The sequence below is a fragment of the Streptopelia decaocto genome (genome assembly GCF_964273445.1).
Source record: "Streptopelia decaocto genome assembly, chromosome: 4".
Taxonomy (NCBI): domain Eukaryota; kingdom Metazoa; phylum Chordata; class Aves; order Columbiformes; family Columbidae; genus Streptopelia; species Streptopelia decaocto.
Window position 1 is genome coordinate 62,019,374 of NC_138658.1, and position 12,596 is coordinate 62,031,969.

Consider the following 12,596-nt stretch of genomic DNA (forward strand, 5'->3'; position numbering starts at 1 on the left):
CTACTTTTTCTTCTGTGCATTTCATTTCTAGTTGGATTCAAATGTCAACAAATTGATCCTTGGCAAACCAAACTTTCCACTATGTAATGTCATTTCCTCACTGAACTAATTACTTCACTGTATCAGCTGAAATATTGCTTTTAAAGTAATTGGGGACTTACATATCCATGTTCTTTATGCAAATTAAAATGAATAGCTATACTTAGTAAATGGGAAAACTGCCTAAGCGTTAGAGCTGTTCTCAACCTGGAAATCTACTTTCCACAACAGAAATTCAGTTTTTAACTTACTCCTGAGTTTAAGCCACAATTTTTAAGGCTTTGTGTCTAAAATGATGCTCCTCAACCCAGATCTAAAATTCTAAATACAAGTGGCTTGCTTACAAAACAGCTTGTCATCTCCAACTGTCTCTAACCCAGTAAGACTTGTCAGTGCTCTCACTTTCTCAGTGCCAAATTATCTGCTCAATTACTTCCTTGAAAGCCCACAGAAATCAGGCTTGGTTGCATAGAAAGAGCTGGCTCAGATCAGTCTATTCCTTAACTTTGTAAAACAAGTGGTTTCCAGCATCCCAGTGTTTGAGTGGTCATTGCAAACCAAGAGGAAGGTGTTCCTCTCTCCCAGAACACCAGTTACGTTCCAGAGTGAAACACTCAACTCCTGGCTGTGCCTTCAGGACACCATGATGCTGATCGTGCAGTTGACTCAGCCAGGTGTTGCACCCTCTCACTCAAGTTGGGCTAGGGCTCTAAAAGGTCAACAATATTCAAGCAAAGTTTTTAAAATGTGGCTACTAAGGACATGAGCCAAACACAGCTAAGAAGGTGAGAACAAGATCTGCCATGGAGACACACTATAGAGAAAAAAAAGGGTGATTTGGCACCATAAGCAATCTTAACTCACAGCATCAGAAGCCAAGAACATGCTGTGAGGAGGAAAGAGTAAGAAGACACAGCCGTTCTGTGAACATTATTATCTTTTTTCTGTTGCTTCTCAGGTATTGCTTTATCAGTCCTGTTTGTCCATATCTTGGACTCCAGTTTAATCATATGCTTGTGTTCTGCAGACACATCAGGACATATAATTTAACCATCTCACTGTAAGTGTGAAATATTTCTATTAAACAAGGTGTGCTTTGTATATTACCACCAAGTATGCTGCTTGCAATTAAGATGATAGTTCTGCATTCATCCAAGGGGCAACACTCAGACAAGACATTCAACTGCTCTTATTTTAATTAATAATTCTCCTGATTTCATTTCAAATAATCTTACTTAAGGAAAGGGGAGAATAATTGTTATAGGCTGTGAAATATAGGAGTACTGGGAGGGAACTGAAAGTGCCAGCTGGGAATATACAAAGGAGAGAATGAGTCATGTCACGTCCAGTCATTCAGAAAGGGGTCGTCCTGACTGGGCAAGACTGCGATTATTAAAATTTATGTATCAAGCATTTATTCCTGGGTTGAATGAATAAATGATCCGCAAGAAGATCATAAAGATCATAAATGAACTGATAGCAATGCTGTGATAAAGGTTCTGTCAGCAATTATATTATAAAGATTTATACAATAATACAGAACTAAAATAGCACATCCTGATCACTAAAATAACTCCAGAGTCAGACTTTGGATCAAATTATCATAACCAAGCAGCTGACTAATGCCCACAAAAATATCCGCATGCATGGGAATCATATTTGTGCAAGCTGGTTTGGCAATTGCTTGTCTATGGTTCTTTTTGCCTACAAACATCTCTACAGAATATTCAGTTATTTGGTTTTATGAACACACATTTCTGTGTGCAGGTGCTCTAAACTAGCACATGAACATCCCTGCCCACCTGTGCAAGATTTTTAGGCCTAACCAAGCCATCGGATTGTAAAGAAGCATATATTCTTGAGGCTGAGCCAGAAGTTCAGTCAGAAGTTCCACAGTAAATCCCAGTAAAAGAAACGTTGACAGTACTTTAAACATAATAGCGTTAAGAGACATCATGTACAGGACTTTTTCTTAGTCAGCTGCCTGTGTTTGAAAATGTGCTTTCATAAATTTTCCAAAAGTGAATATATTTCATATTGTTTCAATTAAATTGCTGGATCCTTTAACCAGTTGATGGTTTTCCCAATACTTATATTCTGATATTCCAAATGTGAACTCAGTGGCTGACAGATGGAATTTCAGCTTTTATTCTTCATGTCCCTCTGTGAGTTCTGTCAACTCTTACTGTGACTTTGGTGCATATAACTTGTAAATCGCAGGATCTCACAACAATAATAATTTGAAAATGGAAAGGAAAAACATGTTCAGTTAATGATCTGCTAGTTGATGCAAATGTAGGGCGGGTAGGGTTACTCTGCAGGAAAAGCAAGTATTTTCAGTGTAAGCATCTTTCTTTATGATCTGCCAGGGCTGAAAGATTGATCCCAAACCTATTCCAGTGCATCTTGTTACTCATCAAGGTAGAGCAAACCTCCAGGAGTTCCAAATGGTAATTGGATTTGTACAGAGCCTGCCAAATTAAAATTGCCTGCTTCAAAATACAAAACTTGAGCAAAAAAAGTATGGGAAATTTTGAGTTCCAGTTGAAAATGTATTCTTATCTCATCATGCTACTACAGCGGGTCTTTGGTATGTGGTAAGAAATCACTTGATGCTGTAACTGTGCTCTCAATAGACAGAGTTTGATATATTGATAGACACAGTTTGTGAATACATCAAAAATCTATGTCTGCACTCTAACTTAGATCATGCAGACTACGTTGGCACTACTGGGATTAAATCAGAGGTGAATTTTACCCAAGTGCTGTTGTCATGTTTGACAATTAGATTGGTAATAACAAAAACAATAACTAAAGCAAAAAACAACCTCAAAGGGTGACAATTATTTAAAAATGTAGCACTGAACCCTTGCCTGAAAGGGACTAGCTGATTTTAAAACATTTCTAATGTTAAAACAATACTTAGCTCCTAAAGTTGGTCTTGATTTCAGTATTCTGTTGTCAGGTATATGTAAATAAACATTTTTGTGTGTTTATATACATAAGAACAATATCTGTGTTTATGAAGAGCAGTTCTGCATAGGTTTTTCACCTTTGTTACCTTGTGCACAGTGTGTTAGGTGAACTGTATCAATGCACTGTTTAGATAGAAAATAACAATTAAATCAAACAATGAACCATTTCTTCTTTCAAACTTCAAATAATTCAAAACCAGTCCCAATCTCATGAAAACTGTATGAGTCCACTGAAGGTCATGACTTTATTTTGACTTAAAATGACTGAAGGTTTGGTCTCAGAGCCATTAGCTATACATCTATAAGCAACACATTTCCTTTTCTATGTATGCTATGGTTTTTCATGTGCAACTACAATTACAAAATGAGCCATGATTTTCAGAACTAGGAATCTAAAGTAGGGGTCCCAGAACCTCTGAAGTGATTCAATTAGTCCTACCGGAGACTCAACATTTTTGAAGAACACATTTTTATTGTCTAAAATCAGAAAAGCATTTACCATTATGTTTAAATCTAACACATTTGAATTCTCTCCTGAGCAGAGATGCTTTGAGAAGTGAGAGACTTAAGATCTATCTAGAGATCTCACGATCTAATTTTAGGCATAAAGCTTGTATGTATGTATGTATCTGCATACTTTATCATAACAGAAATGCTCTTGCTGAGCTGAGATTTTCAACTCAATCAATAGGATTGTTTACAGCAACTCTGATTGCAAATGATTCTTACAACAGAGATTTCTGTCTCCACTTGGGTTTGACATGACTGAAAACCCACATTCTAAATTCAGGCACAAAACCTGGGCCACTCCAGCTTCAGGATTTCAACTTCTGCTCCCTGGACCTGAAAAACACAAAGAAATGGTAGACTGAAACTTACACATTAGGAAACCAATTTTTAGAGGTAACTTATTTTCTGACACCTAAACAAAACACCAACCACTTTCTGTCTCATACTGGGTGTGCTGGTTTTGGCTGGGATAGAGTTAATTTTCTTCATAGTAACTACAGGAAACCTTCCCCAGGTGTTTTTCTCTTCCCAGTTCATGACTCTAGGAACTCTCATAACTGTTTTTCCATCTGCATTTTCTCCACTGACTTCCCCCACACCTTATGTCTGGCTTAGTTCATCTGAGGATGGAGTCAAAGGCAACTGAACTCTTAAAACCATCTTGTCATATCTAGAGCCATGTTTAAATGTTATGTAGTATAGCTACACATACGTAATAAGAAAAAAACACTTCCAACACTTCCAAGATGAAGACTGTGATTAAGTAATTTGGAATCAAAGAGATTTAGGGACCTCCCTGCTACTTTACTTTCAAATGTGTGAATCTTATGGGGAAATGCCCCATTTATCACTGAGTTCAGTTATGTTGATGTTGAAAAGACCATTCGCTGCTTTGCTTACATAATAGGTGTCAGAGGTTCAGGTACCTGCGCTCCAATAGAGGCAGCAGTTTAAGTATTAGTTCTGGCATTTTGCTCAAGATATAAATCCTCAAGAAATATTGACACTGAGAAATGGAGATCAGACCTTGGGCAGGAAAAATCTGTCACTGACAGTCGCAGAAGAAGTATTGCCTTGAGAAAAACTTTCAAGATATCTGGCAGTGAAAGAGCTATAAAAATATCACACAAGGGAACTCCTAGAACTTTTAACAAAAATCAAATAATATTATGAAATTTAGTTTTAAGATAATGTGAGCATGTTTTTGAAAACCTGCAATATTGAACTAACTTTCTGTACCTCTGCCCTTCAGTCTTCCTTGAACTATGGTCCCAGGATAAAATGCCACATAAAAGTATCTCAAAATAAGTATTTCTTCCAAAAATTTCAGAGATTTCAGATGTGAAAAAACAGACTGTCACTGGAAAGCACCATTGATTTTTTAATCATGCAGCAGCTCCTGTGCTGTATAATACAGTATCCAAAGCAAACAAATAATGGAAATGTACCAGTGAGAAGTCAAACTCGACTTTCAGGTACTGTAGTATTGCATAACATGATTTGTACTTACATTATTCAGGGACATGCTGATGTTGAGTAATGCCCTCAGCTTACCCGGGAGTCAACCTAATATTTAGTGAGCCTACAACTCAGGAAAATATATATAAACCCTAGTAATATAAATTTTATATTGAGATTAAAAAAAAAAAAAAAGTGAAATACATAGGGTACTACTGTCTATACAACAATTTCTTATACTGATTATTTTTCATATGTGAAGATTAGTCCATACAAAAAAAAATAATCTGCTGGTTAGATATTGAACATAAAATGGAGGAAAGAATCTTTACATGATTTTTCTCCTGTGGGTGTAAACAGATATTTTTAACTTCAGCTACCAAACAGAACCGACTGAGACAGAATTAGATTATACTTCCAACCAATACTTTTGTACCTTGCAAATATATGACAGCTGCAATTCTGAAAGATCTAGAACTGAGTTTGTTAATAACAGTTGTTGCTAAGAGATGCATTGCCTTTAGCAGAAGAATGAATATGCACCCACACACTAAGTGTATCAGTGAACTAGAAGACACAAAGCCAATACAAAATAACTTGTTTATATTACAAAGGGGCTGAAAATATTTATTCTGGAAAAAAAAAAAAAAAAGGAATATTGCACTTTGAATTCATCATGAGTTTTGTTGACTTTCCTCCCCACAGAAGGTGTACTAAGTGAAGACATTTTTTAAAATGAAGAATAATTGAAAATCACATATATAACACTATAACTCAGTGTAATTCTTGCAGGAGACTCAATAAATGAAACCATTAAATGGTACACTTTTAGTATCTATTTTTTTTGAGTGATATTGCAAAGTCTAAAGAAGTTCAAGTGTCACTGACAAAAAGCTTACAGTGTAAGACAGATACCAGATGTTTTCATACAGTAATGAGTATTGCTGTTACACATAACTGTTTCATGCAGCTATGAGTACGGCATTGTTACTATAATCAGTTTAACACCCGCCTCTACTGCCAGTTAATGCATTATCCAGTTTCACTTCTGCTTTGTGCAGTACATTGAGTTTCCATGCTTCTCTGTAGACTTCTTCCCTATTTCCTAAGCTATGCCCATAATTTATTTCTCATATAAGATGTAATTTTCTTGACTTTTTTTTTCCATGTTTGTATTGCTCTCTAAAAAGATCCTACTAGAGCTCTTTTTAGCACACTTCATTGACAGACCAGCCATGTCGAGGGAGGATATCTGAGTTGGTAGGGATAAATGAAATAGATGGAAAGGTCGGAAAAGAAATTGAAGTTCTGACAGCAAAAACCACTACAAAAAATGATTACTCATTTTCTGAGTCTTCTTCTTAATGACCTTTTGTTGGCACTTGTGGGGAAAAATACATTACGAAAAAAAAAAAGGAGGAACTTTAGACCAAGTAAACATGTTCTTTAGAAAAAGACTGTCCTCTCTAGGAGACAGAGTAGTTGCAGCAGTGGGTACTCAGGGACCAAAGTACAACCAAGCTAGACACACTAAAAAGTTTTAATAGCTGGCAGTGCCAGAATAAACTTTCCTGACATCAAATTAGCAAAAATCCCTCTGTGATGATGATGTATAAGATAAATTATGGGTAAATAAACATTACTCTAGTATATGTATGGAAAAATTAAGGCAACAAAAGAAGTAGCTTCCCAAAGCCCCAAAGATCAGCACTGATGGCATTTCTAATAAAACTGAAGTAACACTTCCCAGTCTGTATTCACTGCATGACTATCCTAATGTTTATTGTTGCTCTATGAATGAAACTGTTTTTTTGTCTTGGAGACTGTCATTATTTTGAAACAATTCTCCCTTTCCCCCCCACCTGCTAATTATCTCTTGGGGAAAAAAGTAAAATTCCAGCTGTGGGAACACAAACAGGGCTGTGTCTTGTTCTAAAAAAATCGCTTCAGGGAAAAGATTGGTGAATGTTATGAAACTGCAAAGTGGATTCTGACCTGCCGCAGAGAGACTCTGTAGCATGTCTCATAGCAGATAAGCTATGGAAAGCGACAAAATACAGCTTCTCATGCCCAAACAGCAGATGGTCCCAGATAACTCCCAAGAGCAGATATCGTAATGAACCACTACTTCCTATTTCAACACTGCTAACATTTTTCACTAAACAACTTTTGCCCTCTGACTTGGCTAGTTCAAGGACTCTAATGTCTAAAGACTGGATTTTGCTGCCTTTGGCTTGAACTTGTGGAAGTGGCCAGTGTGCCAAAATATCATGTGTAATAGTTGAAAACCACACATATTTGCATGTGGAAAAGAACATATTAAAATTCTGGCCAATGATGGGTTACAAACTAGTTGTAAAGTACAGAAAAATATCCAGAAAGACTCTGCAGGTAGAAACTTGAGGGCAGCTGCTCAACGCATCAAAAATATGAGCCAATTCTTAGCTGAACTGTATTGCAGTCATGCTATTATCGTGTCTTCAGCTGAACGGCTTCAAGCGGAAAACTGGAAGATCTTGTAAACAAAGCAAGGTTATCTTGGGTCAACCCCTGAACAGAAAATGCATGTGCTGTCACAACTGGTGCTGACAATACGTCCGATAGCTTCTCGGTGGGCCTGACAAAAGAAGCTGGTTGTTAGATGATGCTTCATACTGCAAACGCAGTAAGACTGATAACAAAGTTGTGACAATTTGTTGTCCTTAAGTATCATGCAATGCATCTTATGCATGGATATAGCATTTCTACACAGTTGGAACGAGACAATAACATCTCTCAGGGTGTCATGTAACTTTGCATGGATCGCAACAGCACTCCTGCTGAGGGAATTTTTCAGCTCTTTTTGGAGATCTTTATTCTGCATCCTATTTTTCAAACTGCTTTCTACATCTGCAGAAAAAGGTGGGAGAAGAAAGCCCAAACTGATAATGTATAGTAGCTATCACTGTTAGCTCCCTGTATGATATTCTTATTACACATTACAAATACCTGTAAAAAGTGTTCCCCTGCCTGAAAACATCAAGAATTGGATTAATCCTACTGGATTTTAGGCATTTAGAACCACTAATGGCAACAGAAATGGGTACCTCTAGTCTATGCAAAGCTTGAAATGCTCTTTGAGACAACTGTACAATTAACTTAGAGTTACAGAGGAAGAGTACTATGGCCCTCCAAAGAAAGAATAAAGCACTCTTTGTTTTCCCAGGATGAGTGGCTAAATATTAAGCCTCAGAATGCATGATAAGAACATGAGAACTGAATGTGAAGGAGGTCTTGTACTTGAAATTCAGGCCAGGAATTTTGTCCTCGTGCCCATGTGAATTCCCTCTGCGAACAAGTGCTTCGCTGTTATCTTGAGCTCCCTGCTTCTTATATTTGTTTATCCTTGTATAAATTATAAGCGCTTTGAGGCAGGAACAAGCACTTTTCATTAATATGGCCTCTGACAAGCTTTTTCACCGCCAGTATCATGCCGCCAGTAATTAACAACATCCCCAGCCTCAGCCTTTAAGGAAGGACAAGATTTCAGGCCCCGGTTCTCAGGCTGGCGGGGCTGTTTGAGCTCTGGGGACTCCTCCTCGCCCTCCTGTACCTGGTGGGACTGTGTGAGCTCCACGGGAGCCGCACGGCCACAGCACACGGTCCTTGGCGCGGGTGGGCGGGCAGCAGCAGCTCCTTCCAGAGGCCTCTGGTGGGCAGAGCCGGGCAGACCTGGGGGCTCCGGCTGTGACCTCAAGTGCCCAGTGTCTGACACGTTACGTTATTGAAATCCTGTTGGCTTTAGGGTTAATAATTCACCTCTTGCTTTCCCTTTTCAAACAAGGTCTTTATTTGCATGGTGTGGGATAGATTAATCGCGTTATTTGCAGTTGTTCTGGGCCACTGTTCCCCAGTTAACCCGTGTGGCAGGTGAAACCGTGACCTTTGCACACTTGGTTTTTATCACAACGTCAGACGGCCCGCTAGATCTCTCTAACGTTAATGTATTTGCGCCCAGCGGTGTCAATAAAAGCAGAGCAAGCTTCGCGGCGGAGCAGAAGAAGTTGCCGGGAAGAGGCGAGACGAGGCGGACCCAGCCCGGCCCTGCGGGGTCCCGGCACGCACACGGTTAACGGCGGCAAGATGGCGCTGCGCCGGCCGCGCCCCCGCCCCCCGCGCCCGGCCCTCGCGCGGCGGCCGGTCCGCGCCGCTGTCGCGCGGTGATGAGTCACGGGCAGGGGCGCGGCGCGGCGCGCGGCTCGGGGGCGCTGCTGCGGGCGGCGAACATGGCCGGCGTGGCCGACGCCGCTGCGCTGGGCAGCGGCGGGGACGGGCGGCGCGGCGGCGCACCGGAGCAGCAGGACACCGGCCGGGGGGAGCCCAAGACTCTCTGGGGGAGCAGCGAGCCGCGGCCGCCTGCCGCCGGCCCGGGGCAGCCGTCTCCGCAGCAGCGAACGGAGACGCTGGGCTTCTACGAGAGCGACCGGGGCAGGAAGAAGAAGCGGAGCCTCTCCGGTGAGCGGGCGGCGGCGGTGCGGGCGGCCTTCTCCCGCGAGGGGCGAGTGGCAGGCAGCGAGGTCCGCGGGGCTGGGTCGGTCCCTACGGGGGACCGCGGTGGCCGCCGCGGTGTTGCCCCGGGCCGGGCGACGCCGCCGGGGCGCGTCGCCAGCGCTGGTTCCGCACAGCGCCGGCCGGCCCGGCCCGCCGAGGAGCCGCGGTGGGTGCCTGAGGCCGGGCTGAGGGCGCCCGGCCGCCCGCCTGGGCGAACTTCGGCGAGCGACTTCAAAAAGTGCGCCGGGCTCTGGCGGGTCAGCGCTGAGCGGCCGGGCGGGGAGCGGCCCCGCCGCCTTCGCTGCCGCTTCGCTCCCGGGCCGCAAGTTTAGTCAGCGAACTCACCCGTGTCAGGGAAATAAAGCCCCGGGGGTGGCTGGTGCTTTCCACTCTTTCGTGTGCAAGAATGGGGAGTGGGGGCAGTGAAGTCCCTGTGCCCTGTCACGCAGCACGTTAATCGCCAGGAGGTTGTTCAGCGACGGGGCATCATCCATCCGAGTGGTGCGCGCTGGAGCCGAATCTCAGGTTGTTAAAATCTGCACCTGCCGTGGAGTTGCCGCGGACAGCACGGCGGGTTTGGGCAGGAGCAGAGCGATTCAGACCCGGGTCCTGCGTTCCCTGAGCCCCTGGCCCGGGGGGCTGCAGGATCCCTGAACTTTGGTGCTGAAGTATGAGAAATGCTTCGTCGTCTTAGTGTTTGTTATGTACACAGAGCTGTGAGTCAGTAGTCTTTGCCTGTATTGGTGAAAGTAACGGTGCTGTTAGAGCCTTGAAGTTGTATGCAGGTTATTAGAAGTCTTTTAAACTAAGTGTAGTTTACTGGCGGGATTTCGTAGGGAAAAAATAAGGGAAAATGTCTTGGCCTTTGCTGTCAGCCTGCAGCTATATTTGCATTTATACTCAAACTGCCAATTTCAGGTATCTACAGAGTAATTTTTGAAAATAGCCCGTCATTTTTTGTAAAGTATTGTCACTCAGTGCAACAGGGTTGATTTAGTTTTAATAAGGTTGCTTTATTAGCACCATATTCTTGAGCGGCTTGCTGAAAAAATCTGGAAAGTGCTCAAAGTGGTGTCCAAATTTCCTGGCTTTCTGCCTCAGTGTTGGCTTGAATGTGATAGCATAGGTCTTACCAAATGAAAAAAACAAAACCAAAACCACACACCTGCCAACAATTCAGTGCTTTTCTTCTAAGCTTGACAGGTGCTATATCCCTTTTTGACATGCTTTGTCGTAGGACTTGCAGCATCATTGACTACACTTCTGTGGTACTGATGAAGCAAATGTAATTTCTTTAGTTGTACGGAATTAGCTTGATTGTAGTATTATTAATTGCTTTGTGGTGAAAAAAACAATGGCCAAGATACATACCGATGTGCCTATAAGATAGCTGAACAAATAACTTTTTGAAAAGTAGGGAAATAGGAAATCCCCCCCCCCGCCCCAACTATCTTCCAACTATTGATTTTAAATTAAAAAATAGTTTAAATTCATTGGTGCTCTCTGACTTTCAGGACAAGAAAACATAAGAACAGGCTTCTTGATAGAGCAACTAAAAATTCTAACTCATCTACCGGTAGTAATATGTTACATGGTAAACAGAAGTAGGGTTTTTTCAAGGTGGTAAAGCAGGATCAGTACAGTACAGATAAGTTGTTTAGCGGAGAAGGAAATACTTGTTTTTGGAAACAGTATTGTGCTGTTGTAGTCTTGATTGATTTGAGTGTTTATGGAAGGAGTGTGTATTTAGAATTGACAGAAGTGAAGTATCTGGAATTGTTCCATTTAGGATTAAAGTTACAATTATATAGTGATAAAAAAAATTATTGAGCAGGGGTACGTTTCACATTTGCACAAGTTTTCCTCTCCATTTCTGGTTAATCGTTATCCTTTGTGTAGCTGTGCATTGAAGTATAACTTAGGTAAATCATTATCTTTTTACCTTTAAGGAATTAGTGGCCTTTTATGTTTTGAAGATGCTTGCACTTTTCGGTCCTGATATGAGGAGATAAATGAAAATACTTTAAGCACTTAGTATGCTATCAGAACAGTTGAAACTTAGGCTACAGTCTGAAGCTTTCTGACTGAAAAGGAAGGAAACTTGAAGTAGGGAAGGAAGTTGAAGTAGAAATTGAAGTGTTTACTTATATTTAAAAAAAAATGATGCTTTGATAGTGGAATTAAGCCATTTTTCAGATGATTTATTGCTCTGTCCTGCCTTAGTGTCTTATCGTGTTCTTTTGCTTACTGTGTTTTTCCTACAGGGTCAGCCACTGATCTGTTTCACAGCTGGCACAGAACTAGGGCTGATGCTGGGTGGCAGTAAAGGCTCAGAAAGGAGCTGACTGAGTGTCTGTGCTTCAGTGCGTGCCCTGTCACTGAAGAGATTGTTTTGCAGTCACAGTCTGGAGCTTGTGTATTGATCAACCTCGGTCATATCTGGGGCTTGAAAGTCTGGCCAGGTGGAAGAAACTTAGAATAATTTGGTTTTTAACAATAGGCCCATCAAAGTTTGTGTGAGGTAAGGAGGAGTGGGAACAAATAGTTCTTTAGTTAGAATCATAGAATATCTCAAGTGGGAGGGGACCCAAAAGGGACTCATAAGTTATTCCGTGGTAGTTGCCCATATGCATGCATTTACTTCACAGGAAACTTCAGTTTTTTGAGATGAATTATCTTTAAGTTAGAGAAGGTCAGTCATCTGAGGTGAAAGAAAATACACCTGGACAGTTAACAGAGTAGCTAATTTGTGTGTTTATAGCTGATGTTATCTCTTTTGACTTTTTAAGAAAGAAATGGGAAAAACAAAAAAGTTACAAGTGATAGTGTTACAAAGGAAGACTGCAGAAAACAAGTTTGCAAGAGATCTGAACAATGATTTAGTGGTATGAACTTCTGCCTTATTTCACTGGAATGAACTTTGATTGAAACTTTGTGTCAATATTAGTTTTTTACTACTCATTAAACTACATGTTGTTTCTGTTTGTTTTAAAATAAATACCTTTAAGGTTTACAGTAGCTTTGGCCTACTTACTGGAAGTGGTTCAGTAATATATACATAATCAAAATTGCTATCTAAACAAG

At 41.2% G+C, this 12,596-nt stretch overlaps 1 protein-coding gene across 5 annotated transcripts in view; it reads left to right on the plus strand.

Moving 5' to 3' along the window:
* Nucleotides 1-9,173: 9,173 nt before the first annotated feature.
* Nucleotides 9,174-12,596, plus strand: part of TAPT1 (transmembrane anterior posterior transformation 1) — a 47,336-nt gene continuing 43,913 nt past the window's right edge. For 4 of the 5 annotated variants that reach the window (XM_082051447.1, XM_082051446.1, XM_082051448.1 and 1 more), the window contains exon 1: nt 9,188-9,476. In XM_082051447.1, the coding sequence (XP_081907573.1) occupies nt 9,248-9,476 (229 nt within the window). In that variant the 5' untranslated portion in view covers nt 9,188-9,247. Of the gene's footprint in view, nt 9,477-12,596 lie in introns of all 5 variants that reach the window. The other variant, XM_082051445.1, reaches the window with a different exon arrangement.